This window comes from Leiobunum rupestre, chromosome 5 (genome assembly GCF_980474605.1).
Source record: "Leiobunum rupestre chromosome 5, qqLeiRupe1.1.hap1, whole genome shotgun sequence".
Lineage (NCBI taxonomy): Eukaryota > Metazoa > Arthropoda > Arachnida > Opiliones > Sclerosomatidae > Leiobunum > Leiobunum rupestre.
The window spans coordinates 2586124-2603946 of NC_143388.1; the positions used below are offsets into that span (position 1 = coordinate 2586124).

General features: G+C 38.6%; 1 protein-coding gene across 1 annotated transcript; it reads left to right on the forward strand.

Moving 5' to 3' along the window:
• Nucleotides 1–2700: 2700 nt before the first annotated feature.
• LOC149943342 (uncharacterized) lies at nt 2701–4068 on the forward strand. The gene has a single exon (XM_090175716.1). The coding sequence runs from the start codon at nt 2701–2703 to the stop codon at nt 4066–4068; it is 1368 nt and encodes a 455-aa protein (XP_090031842.1).
• Nucleotides 4069–17823: the final 13755 nt, after the last annotated feature.

Sequence of the window (17823 nt, forward strand, 5' to 3'; positions counted from 1 at the left end):
GCGAACTATATAAATCGTACAACAACTTTAGATTTTTGTGACGTAGCGTTGATTAACAGAACTCAACGATAACTCAACGGTTTTTCTCCGTTGATAGTTGTTGAACGCAGCCACGGTCATTTCATCGTTTCCTCTGATTTTTCTGCGCTCCAAGTTTTTTTCTTCATTTCCTCTTTAAGCGATTTAATTTCTGCACGTAGAGTTCGGTTTTCAACTTCATGATCAGTATAGTCGGTTTGAGTTCCCGTGGATACAAATCTTGTAGGCTGAAGAACTTGGCACGTGGGGTGGCGGAGTGGTTAGCACTTTCGCCTCGCAGCAAGAGGAGCCGGGTTCGATCCCAGCTTGTGGCACTGGGTGAAAACTCGGAACAACTCCTTCAGCGTTGAGTTTGCAAGTTCTCTCCCCACTGGTTTAAGGGGTTTTCCCCCGAGTTCTTCGGTTTCCCCTTCCATAAAAACGTGTTGAGGTTAACGGTAATAGTTAGTGTAGGGAGCTGTTGGCTCGAACGCGTGGCATGCAGGGCTTGCCACCACCCTCCTACGCATTGTAACCCGGCCACCTGAATTAAGGGCTTCAAAAGTCGCATGATGACTTAGGCCTAAGGTGGTGCCTTGGGTATTAGCCTAGCTGATTATTATCATTTTCACCATTAACCACTTGCGTTGAAGTATCAATTTCTCCGTTATACATTGGCTTTTCAGTGAAAATTTCATTTGTTTCTAAGCTATCAATGCTGGAAGTTAACGTAGATTCTGGCAAACTTGAACGCGAAACTTCAGCTTCATGTTTTGATGAATTAACAATGCTATCTCGCAGCCTAAGGCTATCATTCACAATTTCTTCTTTACTTATACCTGTACTAGCGTAACTATAAAACTGTAGTGAAAGTTCAAGTCTTTGCTGCTGAATCAATCCATTTAAAAAACCTTGGTGGTTTTCTTCCTGTTAATAAATAGAAATACACAATAGTTACTATAGCATCAATTTTGGCAGTTCGGTAAATAGCACGTGTTTAACGCGGTGACCTTCTCCCTCTCTTTACCTTAGCTTTCCCTCTTAAAATTTTTTTAATTATTGTTTTTCTAGTAGAGTTTGCCCCCACCTTTCTATTAGTATCCGTGTCGGCCTTGTGCTTTTGTTTCCTGACGGGTATTTAGTATTTATAATTTTCGGTTTTTCGCTTTTGTTAAGTTGTAGTTATCCCCTGTGTTTTGGATATTTGTGCGACATGCCTTTTTACGCGATGTGTCCGTCCTCTCGGTATCTTTTCATAAGGGCTTCCTTGTCGCTGCGTTTTGGTGCAGCCGGGTACGCGATTTCTTTCGGTTTTTGTAAATTTGGTGCTGAACTATACTAAGGTGTTTTTATTTAATCGCATCATATGGCCTCTCAACACATTTTAACGCCGTGCGTCCAGTGTGGCAAACAATTTAAATGTAAACACAGTCATTATAGTAGGTCATCCTGTGTAAAACCGTTGGTTGTTCCAGGGGCTGATGTTATTGTTGACCCTTCTTCCCCACTTACTCGTGAATCCATCGTTGGTCTACTCGCGAATTTAAAATCTTCGCGACGTGTTGTTCGTCGTATCCCTAAGGGTGCCCGAACCTTGGCTGCCATCTGCCTCTCGAATATCATTAATAAGGTTGTCCGCGACAATTCGGTTGCCTCTTGGAACATTTTGTTTTGTTATTCCGCGTCGTGCTTACAAGTTCCTGTCGCGGTCGAAGGGAAGCCCGTTTCGCTCGCTACGCGCATTAAAGTAAATATTAACAACTTTCGTGAAGGCCTGGTTCTTCCTTCGATTTCGCGTCTCTCTAAATCTACTAAGAAGCGGCGAGTAGGCCGCAACATAGGGAAGATTGTCGAAGCCAAGCTCTCAGACGGTGATATTACCGGAGCTGTGCGTATTGTCTGCACGGACGATTCGTTTGCCCCTTGCACCGCCGCTACGCTCGACACTCTTAGGAGTAAGCATCCGTCAGGTTCTGATCACGACGACTATTCCTTCGAGTCCGGAACAAATTTGTGTTCCTTACCGCACCTTATTGTTTCTGATTCGGGCGTCCGCTCCGCCATTTTATCTTTCCCAGCCGGGTCTGCTGGTGGTCTCGACGCTCTTTCACCACAACATTTGAAGGACCTTACTGGCCCGGGTTCAGGGGCGGCTGGCATCTGTCTCTTGAAATCTCTTGCCAATCTCTGTAATTTGATGCTCGGTCGCCTCGTCCCTCAGGAGATTTGGCCTGTCCTGTACGGCGCTTCTCTTTGCGCTCTGAAGAAAAAGAACGGCGGCGTTCGGCCAATCGCTGTGGGTCACACTATTCGTCGTTTGGTCGCTAAATTGGCCTGCTCCCATATTGCTGCCACCCTTGGCCCTTCTCTCCGTCCAACACAGTTGGGGTTTGGGACCTGTGGGGGAGCTGAAGCTGCTTCTCACTCCGCCCGCCGATACGTTAACCACCCGCATCTCAGTCCTACGGTTTTACTGAAAATTGATTTCCTCAACGCTTTCAACATGATTCGTCGTGATCGTCTTCTTGCGTGCGTCCTGCAGGATATTCCCGATCTCTATCCGTTCTTGCGCCAGTGCTATAAGGATCCGTCGCTTCTTACGTATGGAGAATCTTTAATTTCTTCGGAACGCGGTGTTCAGCAAGGGGACCCGTTGGGCCCGGCTCTTTTCTGCCTTGCCGGATGAAGTCTACCCTAAATATTTGGTATCTCGATGATTCATCCTTGGGCGTTGCCCCGGATGAAGTCAAGGCAGACCTACTACTTCTTCAGGAGCTTTCGGCGGACATTGGCCTCGAGCTAGACCCATCGAAGTGCGAGCTCCTTATTTTAAATCCGGGCGTTTTCGATGATGACTATTCTACGTCCCTTTTCGACTCGGCCGCCCGTGGCATAAAAATTATAGCTCGTTCCAATTATGTCGTTCTCGGTGCGCCACTCTCCGACGAAGCCATTTCCGCTTGTCTCGCGTCTAAAACTGACGCTTTGAAAATCATGTCGGAGAACCTTCAGGAAATTCCGGCCCTTCACGGCTTTTTCCTTTTGAAAAACTCCTTGGCCATTCCCAAACTCTCACACCTGCTCCGTAGTGCCCCGGTGTGGAGATCCGTAGACGGCCTAAGAGCATTCGATGAGACCCTACGGCTCGCGCTTCAGGCCGTTACCAATACTTTGTTGGACGAGGCTCCTTGGGAACAATCATCTCTTCCCGTGTCTAAGGGTGGCCTCGGTGTCCGTCACGCTTCCAAACTCGCTCTCCCCGCCTTTCTTTCTTCCGCCACCAGTGTCGCGGATCTCATTCAAGCTATACTACCGGACTGCATATCCGCCACGCGTGACTCGGTACTTCATGACGGTGTTCAGCGATGGGAACGCCTGTCGGAAGCGCCATTACCTTCTCCCGATCAGTGGTCCCATCAACGTGTGTGGGAAGGCCCTCTTTTTGCCAAATCATCGTGTTTCTTGGCTGGTACGGCTCACAGTGAAAGAGATAAAGCCCGGCTCCTCTCCGTATCCTCCAAGGAATCTGGCTGTTGGCTCAACGCTCTACCATCGCCGGCCTTGGGAACTTTCTTGGACGACGATTCGTTTCGTATCGCCGTCGGCCTTCGTTTACGCGCCCGCATTTGCGCCCCGCACATTTGTATTTGTGGCAGCCCCGTTGATTCGTTCGGGGCGCATGGTTTAAGCTGCAAGAAGAGTTCGGGTCGTCTCTCTCGCCATGCCGCTGTCAACGACATTTTCAGGCGAGCTTTCATCACAGCCGGCGTTCCTTCCGTCCTTGAGCCTCCGTGTCTATCGCGGGACGACGGAAAACGCCCGGATGGGTTGACTTTGGTTCCCTGGTCTGGCTGGAAATCTCTAGTATGGGATTTCACTTGTACGGATCCCCTGGCTCCATCGTATCTGTCCTCTTCCTCCTCAGCCCCTCTCTGGGCCGCTACCAAGGCTGAATTCCGGAAGAAGGCCAAATACTCCGGCTTGGAGAACCGATACATGTTTTGGGCCGTTGCCATTGAAACTCTTGGATCTTTCGGGGAGAAAGCTTAGCCCTGACCCATGCCATAGGTCGGCGTCTTCGTGAGGCTACAGGTGAGCCGCGTTCAGTTGCTTTCCTCCTACAACGAGGCAACGCGGCCTCCGTGATGAACACTTTTCCTCCGGGGGCTTCCCTAGAGGAATATTTGGATTGTTAAAAGTATTTTTCTTGTACATATTTCTATTTACATAATAAAAGATATTGTTTAGTTAAAAAAAATACATTCATTAAGTATAATATTAAACTTGCCTGTTTTTTACTTCTTTCGTTAAGTCTGTCTGCCCTTTGCTAATTCAAGTTTTGATTCCGTTATTATTCTTCGTGATGGTATATTTAATGATGGAATCCAATCTGGATCTGAAGGTTCCTAACCTGGATAGCCAGAGTGAAAATGTAGACTGCAAACTCTGGAGCTTGACGTAGGCTTCCAATTTTTTCGGTTAATAATTATTTCCCAAAGTCGAGTTCTCTGTTTCGGAATACGATGGAATCGAATTTCTGGCGTTCCATATCTACTTTTACAACCGACGATGCTGCACCAAACCATACTTAATTTAATTACTATCACCTTAACGTTAAGACTAAATAATCTCCATTGATAATACACGGCGCGATTTCCTAGATGGCGTCTCACGAAACATTGTTATACATTGCGCATGCTCAAATTTCACCCCCTCACCACCCCTAAAAGTTGTTGAAATAGGAGTATTAGAGAATATCATATCTCCCCCCCCCCCTCTTTGAATTTTTTTTGTGAAGAAAACTTTAATTGACGTTACGTTTGGAGCGTCGTTGGTCATCACAGCCGTGAGAGCTTGGGTCGTGTTTGCTAGGTTGTTTATGGTGAGGGGATCTTCTTCGCTGTTTTGGAGCTGTCCTGTCAGAAGAATTTACTCGTGGTTGGGCGTTGTCACGATGATGTCGTTGTTGTTCTCGCTGTTGTGGAGGGTGTGGAACGATAAAATATGGTTGGATATTATGGTATTCACCATAGATATTTTGGTAAATATCTTTTTGAGTAAAACGATACTGTGGTGTACTATTTATTTTGATGGGTTTCAGCATGGAGCTCATTCGGTTTGCCCTTTTGATTCATGATGTTGCACCCATTAACCTTTACGACCGTCCATGGGTTTGTCTCATAGTTGGGTTGAAATTTGGTTCGGTTAATGATTTTAGGGAGTACCGTTTCGCCTGGCTTTATCTTATGTGGTTGGGAGTGATGAGTTGCGTCAGCTTGAGCTTTCATGGTGGCTTTTTTGTTTGCATCTCGCTTTCGAACGTCTTCATCGAAGGTTGGAATTGGAATTAGAAGTTGTAAAGCGGGTGTTAATTGGGCGGTTGAAGAACAAAGCTGCTGGAGATTGTCCTGTCGTAGGGTGAGTCGTTGCTCGATAGTTCAGGAGGTACTGTGGTAAAGTGATAGTCCAAGGTCGTTCATCAAGTATGGCGGTTCGTATGACTTTCCCGAGAATCGGCATTTGTCTTTCAATTAATCCATTCGCTAGGGGCCATCTTGGGGTTATACGTTAATGTTGAATACCGAATTGTTTTGCAAAGTTAGCAAATTCGTGACTGTTAAATGGAGCACCGTTGTTACTCTTAATTTTGGTGGGTACTCCGAACATTGAAAATATATGTGTTAAGGTGTGAGTTGTTGATGTAGCAGTTATTGTCTTTGTGGTTGATGTGACCGGATACCAACTATACTCATCGGCAAGTCTTAATACATAATATCCTGCTGGAGTTGGTCAAAAAAAATCCATAGCGACTGAGTGCCAAGGATGTTTGGGAAGAGTCGTCATGGAAAGCGGTTCGTACTGTTTGTTAGGTGTGTTTGCTTGGCATGCGAGACACGAATCAATCAATGTTTTAATATTTTGGTTAATGTTTGGGAACCAAACTTTATCACGAAGGGTTTGTTTAGTTCTGACTATGCCCGGATGGCCTTCGTGCGCGATGGAGATGGCTTGATCAGTGAGTGATTCCGGTAGGATTATTTGACGTTCATGTAAAAGGATACCCTCTTCTTCAGATATGGTGTTTCTCTGCTGTTTGTAAGCATTCCATTTCTTCAAATTAAAATCTTCTGGTATGTAGGTGTCCCAACTAGTAGTATTGTTTAAGGCGTCGCGGACAGTACATAATAGAGTATCTTTAGCTGTTTCTGTGTGAACCTCACGAAGAGTAATAGCTCCGAGACTGGTTATGGAAGCGATTGTTTGAGGTTCCATCGTGTCGTCCTTGTGTTCGAGAGGATGTCTTGACATATAGTCCATAGGGTTTGTTTTCCCGGGTTGATAAACGACTGTAAAAGTATATTGTTTTAGTTTTAAAAGCCATCCTTGTATACGATTAGTAGCTAGCGATCGTGGATTGTTGAAAATGGGAACAAGTGGCTTGTGGTCTGTCACGACCTTGAAATGTGTACCAGCGAGATATAAGTGAAAATTCTCACACGCGAATGTAATTGCCAGAGCTTCGCGTTCTATTTGAGAATATCTCTGCTCCTTGGTGCAAGTGCACGACTAGCAAATTCAATGTTGGTTTCGTTTCCGTTCTTATCAGTCTGGAGAATCATGGCTCCCAAACCGACCGGTGATGCATCAAACTACTACCGTTAAATTCTTGTTTTGATCAAAGTATTGTAGAGTTGTACTTTTAATCAAATGGTTCTTTATTGAATTCATTGATGTCTGATGAGCATCTGTCCATATCCAGTCAGCATCTTTCTTATTAAGATTCCGTAGATGCTCTGTGATTGTTTCGTAATTTGGGATAAAGCGAGCACAGTAGTTCGATAGTCCTAAGAAGCTTCGTAATTCTTGGACGTTTTGCGGAGCTGGAAGTGTTGATTGCTTCGACCTTTTTCGGGTCTGGTTTTATTCCATCTTTTGGTTTTGCGAATTCACATTTTTTTCATTCAGAGTGAGACCGGAATCTGAGATACGTTGTAACAGAATTTGTAAATTCTGGTCGTGATCCTGGTTGTTCTTACCCGCAACGATGATGTCATCAGAAGTATTAATAGTGTTCTGTAAATTTCCGATTATGTTCTCTATAGCTTTTTGGAACACTTCAGAAGCCGAATTGACTCCGAATATTAAACGTTTGTATTGGAAAAGTAGAAGATGTGTGGTGAATGTTGTAATATCTCTGGACTCTTCATCGAGTTCTAACTGATGGTATCCTCGGTTGATTATATCTTCGATGGTTGGGCCGGGGCGGCGCACTCGTTTTATAACTTTGTTTGGTTCTCGCATGTCTACGCAGAGTCGAATATTCTCATTTGGTTTAGGAATGATGACCAAGGGCGAGTTCAATTATGTCGTTGTTAATTAAGTAGTTAATTTCGTTTTTAACTTTGTCCCGGAGATGGAAAGGGATTCTATGGTGTTTTATCGCCAACGGCGGAATAGAAGCGTCTAAGTAAAGGTGGACTTGGTAGTCTTTCAGCTTTCCTACTCCATTGAAGATAAATGGAAATTGTTTTGAAATCGTGCGATAGTTGCTTGTTGGAGTTGTGCCGTGGGGTTGAGTAAGGAACGGTGAAATTCCTTTCAAAAATCCTAAGTGTTGCAGTGTAGAGGCACCCACGATGTTGAATTCTGGTTGGTTTTCTCTCAAAACATGGAATTTAGTGGTGAGAGAGGTCTCTTCGTATGTTAGTTTGGCTTGAAATGTCCCTGAAAATATGAGAGGAGAAGTTGAAGCGAAAGGGTACACTTGGATATTCGAGTGTCGTAATTCAGATTGAGGACGTAAAGAAGAATAAGTTACGTAATCCATAACATTGACGCACGCCCCAGAGTCGAGAAGCGCTGGGAATTGGACGCCGTTGATAGAAAAGAGTTTTGTGAGTTGAAAACGAGAAGTTGTTGGTAAATTTTCCGATATGACACCGATAAATGATGGTTGGTCTGTACTATCTTCGTCGATAGTGTAAGGGACGTCCAAATCGCAGGTGTAAATTCCAGTCTCCTGTTGGCCGGTCAATGTTGCAAGGCGAGGTCGGGTTTGTGTGTTTATATTTCGAGGGTGTAAGTTGGTTTGTTGTTGTATCATTGAATTGCACACTTGTTGAAAGTGTCCCAATTTTCCACAATATTTGCAGACAGCGTTGCGCGCCGGGCATTGAGATCGGCCTCTTGGGTGAGGGAATGGGCCCACGCAATTGAAACATGATGTGTTCCGGGGTGGCTACTGAGCTTGATATGTTGGGCGAGTTGACTGTTGAATAATAGTCCGGAACGGAATTGTTGGGTTGATGTGACCGGATTTTGATGGTGTTTGTTGGAAGCTAGATGATGACGGAACGAGTGTCTTCGAGGTGAAATCCGATGGAGTTGTAGCTGTGACAGCATTAACATCATAAACTGAAGGTTTTTTTAGTTTTGTTTCAATCAAAATGGCTTGTTTTTCCGATACTTCGTATGACTTGGCGATGTTAAGGAATTCGTCGAGAGTAATACCAGGATTTCGGAGACCTTTGCGACGTAATTCATTAAATAGGCAAGTGTGGATTAGGTGGCACAAAATTTCTTGGTCGGAATTCGCAAAGTCACAGGTTAATGATAGTGTTTGAAGTCTGATTTGTTATTCATCAATGGTCTCAGTTTCAAATTGTGTCGCATCGTGAAAGATTATGACCTCAAAATTAGGATTTCGCCGAGGGAGAAGATGGTTGTTTAAAGTTTGAAGTCATATTCGTCTTGAGCCGCAACACCCTGTCCACCAGCAGTTGGGGCTGGTACATTTAAAGTTGCGTAGAGATCTTGGATTTCATCACCTCTATAATGTAAGAGAAGTGATCTTTTCCGATGGGGATTAATAACGTCAAGAGCATTAAGAAGGATTTCGAATTTTCGAAGCCATTTCTCCCAATGAGGACCGATGTTCTCACGGGATTCCGAAATAAGAAACAGTGGGAAAGAAGGTAATGAAGCCATAATACTTTATCTTGAATTGTTGAAAGAAGTATTTGGAGAGATGGTTTGGAAGGATATCGCTGGGTTCTAGGCCCTCTCCGTCGCCATTGTGAAGTCCTTATGTTGTTTATAGTAGGAATACTAGCGAATATTGCGATGCTTGAGTAGAATTTTATTTGACTGGTTACGTTAAATTGTTACAAGTATGAAAACCGTTCCAAGACTAACTTCTTCGTTCTGTTTTTGAAAAAAAACCACGCGCGCTAAAATAAAGACACGTTTTTCTTCTTTTAAACACTAATGTGTAAATAAGAGAATATCACAGACGTCATGAACGTGTGATGCAACGTGAAGGTCAATTTTCTAAGGCAGAAAATTTAAATATCAGTATACTCATTTATTTTTAAATTCAGCATAATACTAAAATGTTTCAATTTGCCAATTGTTTTATGGCAGTATGATGCCTTTGCAATAAAAAGATATTAGCTTCCTATTTAAACGTGACTTTAATCCATTTCATTTATGTTGAAGATAGTAATGCTAATAGCAAATTGATATTTAACGCTTAAAAATTGAAAAGATCAGAACTTTTATTTAGAAGCCCTTTCGATTTTTCTTGGCAGTCCAGTTACCAAATTTTCTCATTTTCTAAGAAATAGGTGATTTAGATTCTAACTCTAATTTCAGGGGAAAAGAATGCCTAAATCATATTATTTCTTGAATAATATTTCCGGTTAAGAATAACTTTTAATTTAATCTAGTTTAAATCCACACGTTTCAGAATTTATGCAAACAGTATACTCAAATATGCATATCACGTAAGCATATGGGACAATTTTCTCAGAAATAGACAAGGAAACTATCGTTAAAAGTGAAGCAATAATGACCCCAACAAAACGTAAGAACTTATAATTTTACTTATAAGTATGTAGGTAACTCTTTAAGTGTTAGCTTATTCCTTAGTTGTAATTATGGCTTAGGTTTTTATGGAAACAAAAAAATATGTTGTGTTAATGAAAGTACTTATAAAGTTCGAGACAAGGCTTTAAGAGATAAAATGAACTTATAAAAATGTCAAATCGTGAACTGGACTGAACATTTACAAGACCTTCCTTGGACATTTTTGGAACAAAATATTATAAATCTAAAAATTAAATTCAATTCAGGAAAGCATTTCAGTAAAGGCAAAAGACTGTTTAAGTCGAAGAAAGTAATAAATTATGTTCGAAATTACATTTCGACAAATATTTATATTCAAGCTTTCTATAGATAAAGAACAAATTGTAAAGTATTTAGGTGATTTCATTAAAGCCGATTATAACGGTAAATCAGGTTAAGCGGTTTTGTACACTAAATTGGATCACGTCAGATCCGGATTAACATTATAAGGGAATAAAGAAGATCTCTGCCCCACAAATAATAAATGTAAATGGTATTTTCTTACAAGTGTGGATTTTAATAATAAATGTCGTTTGAAAGACTTTATGACCCCAGGAAAAATTATAAACATAACCAGATTATGTTAAAAGAAGAAGATAAAAATATGAAAAACGTCTGTTCTGTACATTACTGAATATTTGAAATATTTTGCGAATGAAGCAGGTATAAGCGCATATTTTGCAACAATTTTAAACTCTTATATTTTTCAGCCAGATAAGGGAAATAGTTTTTCTACCCGAAGAATACATTTCTTTGCGCTGGATGAGGTGTGCTATTCTGTAGATTAACTCGAAAAAACCACTGGTGTTTCTTTGAAGGCAGTTGTAATAACACTAAATGAAGCATGCAAGTTATATAAACTAACACGTAGGAAATACAAAAAATTACTTAGGGACACAAATAAGAGATGCGAAAAACAGCTTTAGTCATTTTAGCAAAATTGTGCGATGTAAAAAGACAATAATTGAGGTGTTTATTCATTCTATTGGCAAAGAAGGAAAATCATTTGGTAGTAATCTTTATATAGAAGTCATTCTAGCATCGGAAGATCCTGCTTCAGCAATGTATAAAGCCGCCAAAAAATCATATCTGAGAAATATCCAGTAGCGTTCGCGCAGAGCCCTGCTTTACAATTTTTGGGTGAAAGTCCTGATTGATTTATATATTAGAGTGAAATTGAAGAGTGGGGCTTGATTGAGATTAAAACTTTGGATAGAGCTTAGGTGTTGGAAGCTATTAGTGAACTTAAAGTGAGTTTTTAAGGTTAAAAATGGCCTCAAACATATTTTTATTTAAGTATGGGTCCCATAGCTATAACGGTCTGCCATGGTTTGTTTGGTTACACTGTGAGCACTTAAGCACTATCGAAATTACAGATATTTTGTTGCAGCAAATGACCTAATATTGCATGGCGGTCGCTATACATTGGGCAAATTTTATTCTTGGGCTTCCGTTTGCAAACCCAAAGTTTTGAATTATATTAAAAGTCAAAACTTGAGCCAGAGATAAGGGCGAAACCAGTCTACTATTGGAATTCCAGGCTGAAATTTTTACTTTTGATATAATTCTTAAAGTTGGATTTTCAAACGGAAGCCCAAGCATAAAAGTTATCTGCTGTATAGCGGCCGCAATGCACAAATAGGTAAATAACTTCACTATTAAATGCACTGGACTGGTCACATAAATAGCAAAACTGGATGTATGTTAGTGTCTATTTCTTAATTGATAAATATATAATGCTCTCTTACTTGTTAGTTGAAAGTAGGAAAATTTCCAATTACCAAAATACAACACAACCGTTGACCAATTCTATCCATTTTTGACTTGGTTATTTTTACACGGAGACCTCTGTTAAAAAAATTGAACTCCAGCCATTTTGATTTTTCATACATCCTGGTAATTGGTTAGTTTGTAAAGGCGCATGGAAAAGTGTTTGCCGCTTCTGACTGTTGAAAATCCTCAAGGCTTGGAAATATTTATTACCTTTTTTAAAAAAATTATAGCAGTAGCGAACATGACATTGTCTCTCTCCACCGTCAATTCTTTGGCCATTAATATTTGACTCAGAATTATAAGTGGTAACGTTAATATAAAATCGCCCTAAATAAGGGCCCCCTTAAAAACTGTATAAGATAACCTTTGCTGCCATTAGCAGATCAGACTTCTCAAGTCCCTTTTATGTCAATGCCAATGATTTAAAAAAAATAACGTTCCCATTTATTATGTTTGTATCCAGGTATAATATTTTTCTAATATCGTACTTACTCCCAATTCTTACAAGAAATTATTTGGAATCTTAAAAAGTACTGATTTATTATGATTTGATAACGTTATGGCTTTTAAACATAATCACACATTTTCTGTTTGTAAATTTATGATATTTTTCAATAATTTAGAAAAGGATCTTTGGAAGTTCTTTACGCAAACATTTCAATAAATAACTGGAAAATGGGCGATGATCCATTAAGGATAGCATCTTTCGTAAGATATACTGGTTCAGTTTTCTTAATTATTTTCGAAATAAGTGTAGTAAGAGTTGAAACCAATCGGCTGCCGGTGTTAACCACATCCTTTGTTCGAGATTTAACTTTTCGGAGCGCGAATTCCCCAAAGCTACAAATTTCTTTAGAACATACGTAAAAGGACTAAAAACGCTGGCACAAAAGCAAAGGGGCATATGGGGTAACTCCAAATCCCTTTTTCCTCATCTGCGCTTATCACTTAGAGTTACTTATGGTCGAAGCGTTGCACCAATTAGCTTTTCGTGTATTATAATTAACCTCTTATCTATAGTGTTCATCAACATACATTGCAGTAGATTACTAAATTTAAGTGGCTTTCTACGCTATTTAAATTGGGATATGACTACTTGAAGAGTTATAAAATGAAATAATTTTAGCCGCATGTGAAAATAAGGGTTACGTTGTTATTTTTAATTACATCAATCTCAATATTTTTAAATGTACCCGCATACCATTTAAATTAACCAATGAACTCTGAGTGTCATGGGTACCACAGTTCCCTTTTACTCAGTGTGAAAGGAAGCTTGTTCTTTGAGACCTTGCTATATCCTCCCAAAGCTAGAAGAATATGAATTCACGTTTATATCAAAAAGCGTTCTGTCATTCGGCTTGACCAACTCGATGAAAAACTTCCTGTAATTTTCTCCTTTATAAGCCAAAAGTGGTGTTAATTTTTATTGTGAAATTAAATTTATTTAAGTTAATTAATTACATAATATTTATCCTAGCAAATCACCGAAAGAAGAAGCTTTGATATCAATTCCAGAATTTCCAATTTTTCTGATTACTGCTACGAAGTTTTCAGTATTTTACATCAATTCTTTAATTTCAAGTAAATCGTTATTTATTTGAAAAAGAATTGGGTAACAAATGCACTTATATAGGAATCAGCACAGCATGAAAGCCAAATAACTTAAGTGGCAAATTCTTATTAACTTCGCTGTAAAACGTTTGCTTTATAATACTGTATTCTTGAAAACGCCCAGACTTCTCTGAGCTCATGCGTGAAATTAAACCTGCCTCCAGTATCCGTATCGTTTATTTAATATTTATTATTATGTGGGATAATTTAAATCATAGAAAATTATTTTAAAGGAGGTTTTATCTCTATTTATAAAGCAATTCACTTTAGATTGGGAATGTTATTTTTATGAAATTGTGTAGTTATTATTATTTTATCGAATAGCAAAAAAATTGTAAATTTTTCCGATGCGTGCATTCTACTATATAATATTCAAACGCTTTTGAGGCTCATTAATTTAACTCTTATATAATTTTAAAATGAATTAAATGTTAAAAACGACTTAAAATAATTAAACAATTTATTTAATTCGATTGTTTTTTAAAAAGTGCATTTATTTCCCTTTCCCAAGAAAAGAGTGTCAATCTTTATAAGGTTAATGACTTTCGGTGAAATGAAGGGTAAGTTAAAAGGCCTTTGAATTAAAATTCTTCCTTAAGGTAAAGCACTTTTAAGAGATAAGACAACAAACAAAGAAGGAAGGTTTAGTCGAACATTTAATTAATTCATTAAGTTTGGAACAGTTTCAGTATATTGATCCCGACTGAAAAAGAATATGGAATAAAATTGAGCAAAAATTCTTGGACTGGTCTTATGGGGATGTTGCATAGAAATGTCAGTATAAGTTTAACAATATGCTGCTTGAAACTTTCAATTTCTTAAAACTTAGTTTACACGCTCCAATGACAAATAACAGAAGTTCATAAAAAACACTTTCGGGGGAAGTATTCAACTTTGGTTTATTCATGATCGATCATTCCGCAGCACTCACGGGCTCTACTTAAACGCGGCGGAATACACCAAACGCGTGTTCGCCGCCCGACGTCGGCATTTGTAAAGATCTTTAAAATAACGCGTCTTGGATGACGTTTTACCTTGCCGATAAAATAATGAAAGGTACACTTTTTAATAAGCCAAAAATATTTAAGTAAATCAAATATTTAAAATCTTTTAAAATAGGAAAGAATGTAAATGGAAAATGAATTTCAAATTATTGGGGAAATAATTTGGTTTTTTTTATAAAAACTTCATCTCATCACGAAATACAATTTATAAGTGAAAAAATTGACAAGGTAACTAATTCCAGATTTCTAATGTGAATACATAACATCCAGGATTGAAAATTCTACTAAAAAAATTATATTAATTATGAGGTTAATTATATATTTAAAACAAGAGCCACTGTGATTAATTTTATTGGTTTATAAATGTATGTCAAAAAAACAATGAAAAAATGCCCAGATGACTTTAACATAGGATTTCATACCTTACGGTTTAAAATTGTGTTTATGTTATTAAGTAATTACATTAGTTTGTTGTCTTATAAATTGTATTTTAATAAAAACCAAATTTTATTTTTAAATATAATAGTATTGAACGTAAACTTAAATCATATACACTTCAAATTTAATTCCTATTTATATTTCATTGGCTTGAATTGCAGCATGACCATAATAATATCTATTTCTGTTCTTTAAAAGTTGCATCTGTAATGACTGAAATTATCATAGCCTACAAAAACAACTTTGTCATGATTATATAATATTTTAATGAAAAACATTATTTAAAGCTTACACAATGTTCTAAAATTAGCTTACCATTTATATGTTTCACATTTTCCCAACAAAACAACACTCCAACTTATCGCTACCTGAGAGGCAGGTTCGTGACATTTGGATAATATATGAAGAATGTTTAGTTATTGACTTCATGTAATGTATAATATTTATATTATTTTAATTAATATATATCCACATTAAGATTATTATTGTCATTATTCTGGATACAAAGCAGAAACAGTTCTGCTTGTTAATTTATGTTCATTCAGTTGATGGTAATTTTTTGAAACAGTCTTTAAGAATTACATTTATTTCCTAGACAAAAAATTTATCGAATTATTTTTATGAAAACCAGTTAAAATTAGTAATAGAATACATGCAGCCAAAGCTAAAAAATACATACTTTATCCTCAATACTGCAGGCTCAAGTTTCATTTCTGACAAAGATCCCTGTCATTGTTTCATTTTTATGTTTAACTTAATTAGTTATTTTATCAAAAGTTTTTGTTTTTTTTTTGGGGGGGGGGAGGTAAGCTTATGTGTAAAGCCTTTCGAAAAGTAACAATAAAATATTGTCAGGTAATGATTAAAAATATTCAAGGGCCAGGGACGTTTGTACAGGGATACCCTTCTTCAGTCTTCAACTGGGTTTCGAGATAAAAGCTTAAATTATGATTTATGTTTTTAACTAAGGAAGTTCATTTTGCTATTGATGCACTCGGACCCTCAGCAGAGCGGTTATCGGCCGTTGACTTCTCTTCTCCGTTATTTGATGATTGGCTGTCGTTCTTTGTTCGATATCCAAAGTTTACCGAAAGCCGATCAGCGTTTTTCTTTTGCCGTCCATTTTCCACTCAGGTATAATGACTTTTGTTGCTTCATTTCTCAAAAGAACATTTCACGGTTGTCTGATCATGTTTTAGGTATGGCTGGTTGTTTTCTCGCTATATTTCGTTACTCGGATTCTTTTGAAAATGGTAGAGTCTAATCGTTGCCAAAAATATTGCAACGTATCAAATCTCATTAACAATAAGGTAATGGAATAAAAATAATTTGGGATAATATTAATTCAAATAGAAAAACGTTTTCTCTTAAATCATTCGTCATTTCTCTTAAATTTTCAGAGCTCTGTTCTTCTTTCACCGACGATTCTAAGAATAACGTTGTCATTTTTAGTTATATTTTTACTATCTGGCTACTCTTCGAGATTAACCGCCACGAGTACTGTTACTTATAAGGAACCGTTTATTGAAAGCGTTAACGAACTGTTGTATTTGATCAAAAACGGTAAATATCGCGCCATGGTTATTCGAGGAGGAATCTCGCAAAAACTCATTCAGGTGAATATAAGTGAAGTCTGAGCAAAGGTGCTGCTTACAAATAACGGATCGACTATGCATCGCCCTCTAGGGATGCAACGGATAACCGGAACCGGAACCGAGTTAATTTTAGGAACCAGAACTGAAACCGGAACCGATAATATAAAATTTTGGGGCCCCCAAATTGCCAATGGGACTGTGTACAGACCAACCGCGAGACCTCGTCTAGTTTTTTCTCTTGTAAGCTCAAGTTAATGTTTTACTTGCTTCAAATATTTATGTATGTTTCAACAGGCGCGCCCAAACCTTCATAAATACAACCATAATAACCGTCGTATAAATATCCAAACAACGTACATAATGAAAGTAACATACTGAAGTATCGAGACACTTGTTTTATAACAGATCGTTAAACCTTTGCAACCTTTTTAGGAAAATCGTAATAATAAAATGATATTCCTTGCCCTTGCTCAATGATATTAATTCACCAAGGCGTAGGAAGATGGCGAGAAAAAAATGCGAGTCGTGGCCTTTCGCGGGGTGAATTAAATCTAAGATAAATTACATACAGGGAAAAAATAAAAAAATAAAGTGGGGGAGATTCGAGAGTCAATCACAAAATCTTTATTTTAACATTTATACACTAGATACAAAACAAAAATGAACAACAATGCAGGGGGACTGAGAGGAAACTTCTTTTCGTTAATAGGAGGGTTAGGCCATCCCTGATGCTAGTTATTACTTTTAAGCGGGGGTTAACATGCACAATAGATAAAAATTAAAACACTCTGACTAACTGGTTACTTAAAAGATTTTCGTACGATTCTCAATAGGGTCCGTTCCAACCTCTTTTCTTTTGGACATTCTGACTTAAATCATCGAGGGGGAAACAATTAAAATACATACACTAAAGTCTGATAACTACAATTAAAATGAAACACTACAATTATGACAGACTAAAATTAATTCAAAAAAACTCGAAAACTTTAATAAAGATACTAAGGCGAGGGGAAAACACGAATGGCACAAATTATTCCTAACAGTACAACGATACAAAGTGGATATAAGCTCTCGAACTAGGGGGGGGGGGGGGTCTATTTTAACCTTTCCTCGGACAATAGCGAGGGATTGCACATTTCTTAGAAACTTTCTCTCTACGTTTAAACAGTTATTTAAACTATGGGGGGGGGAAGAAATTTGGTAGTTATCACTAGATTTTCTTCGTGGCTGATTTACGGGATTCCGGGTTACGGGGTTCTGGATTATGCAAGACACACGCACACGCGTTTTCTTGGAGGGGCTCGACGGGGGACTTCTTGTTTCGCGATGACAGTTCCAAACTGTCTGTTCGTCTTGCTTACGCCACGTATGCCCGGATTACGGTAGGGATGTCCGGATGACGATGACGAACTTCTTGCGAGTGGCGTAGATACTTCGGGTTTTCTTCTAAAACTTCTGGCTAGGCGAGGGTTTGGATC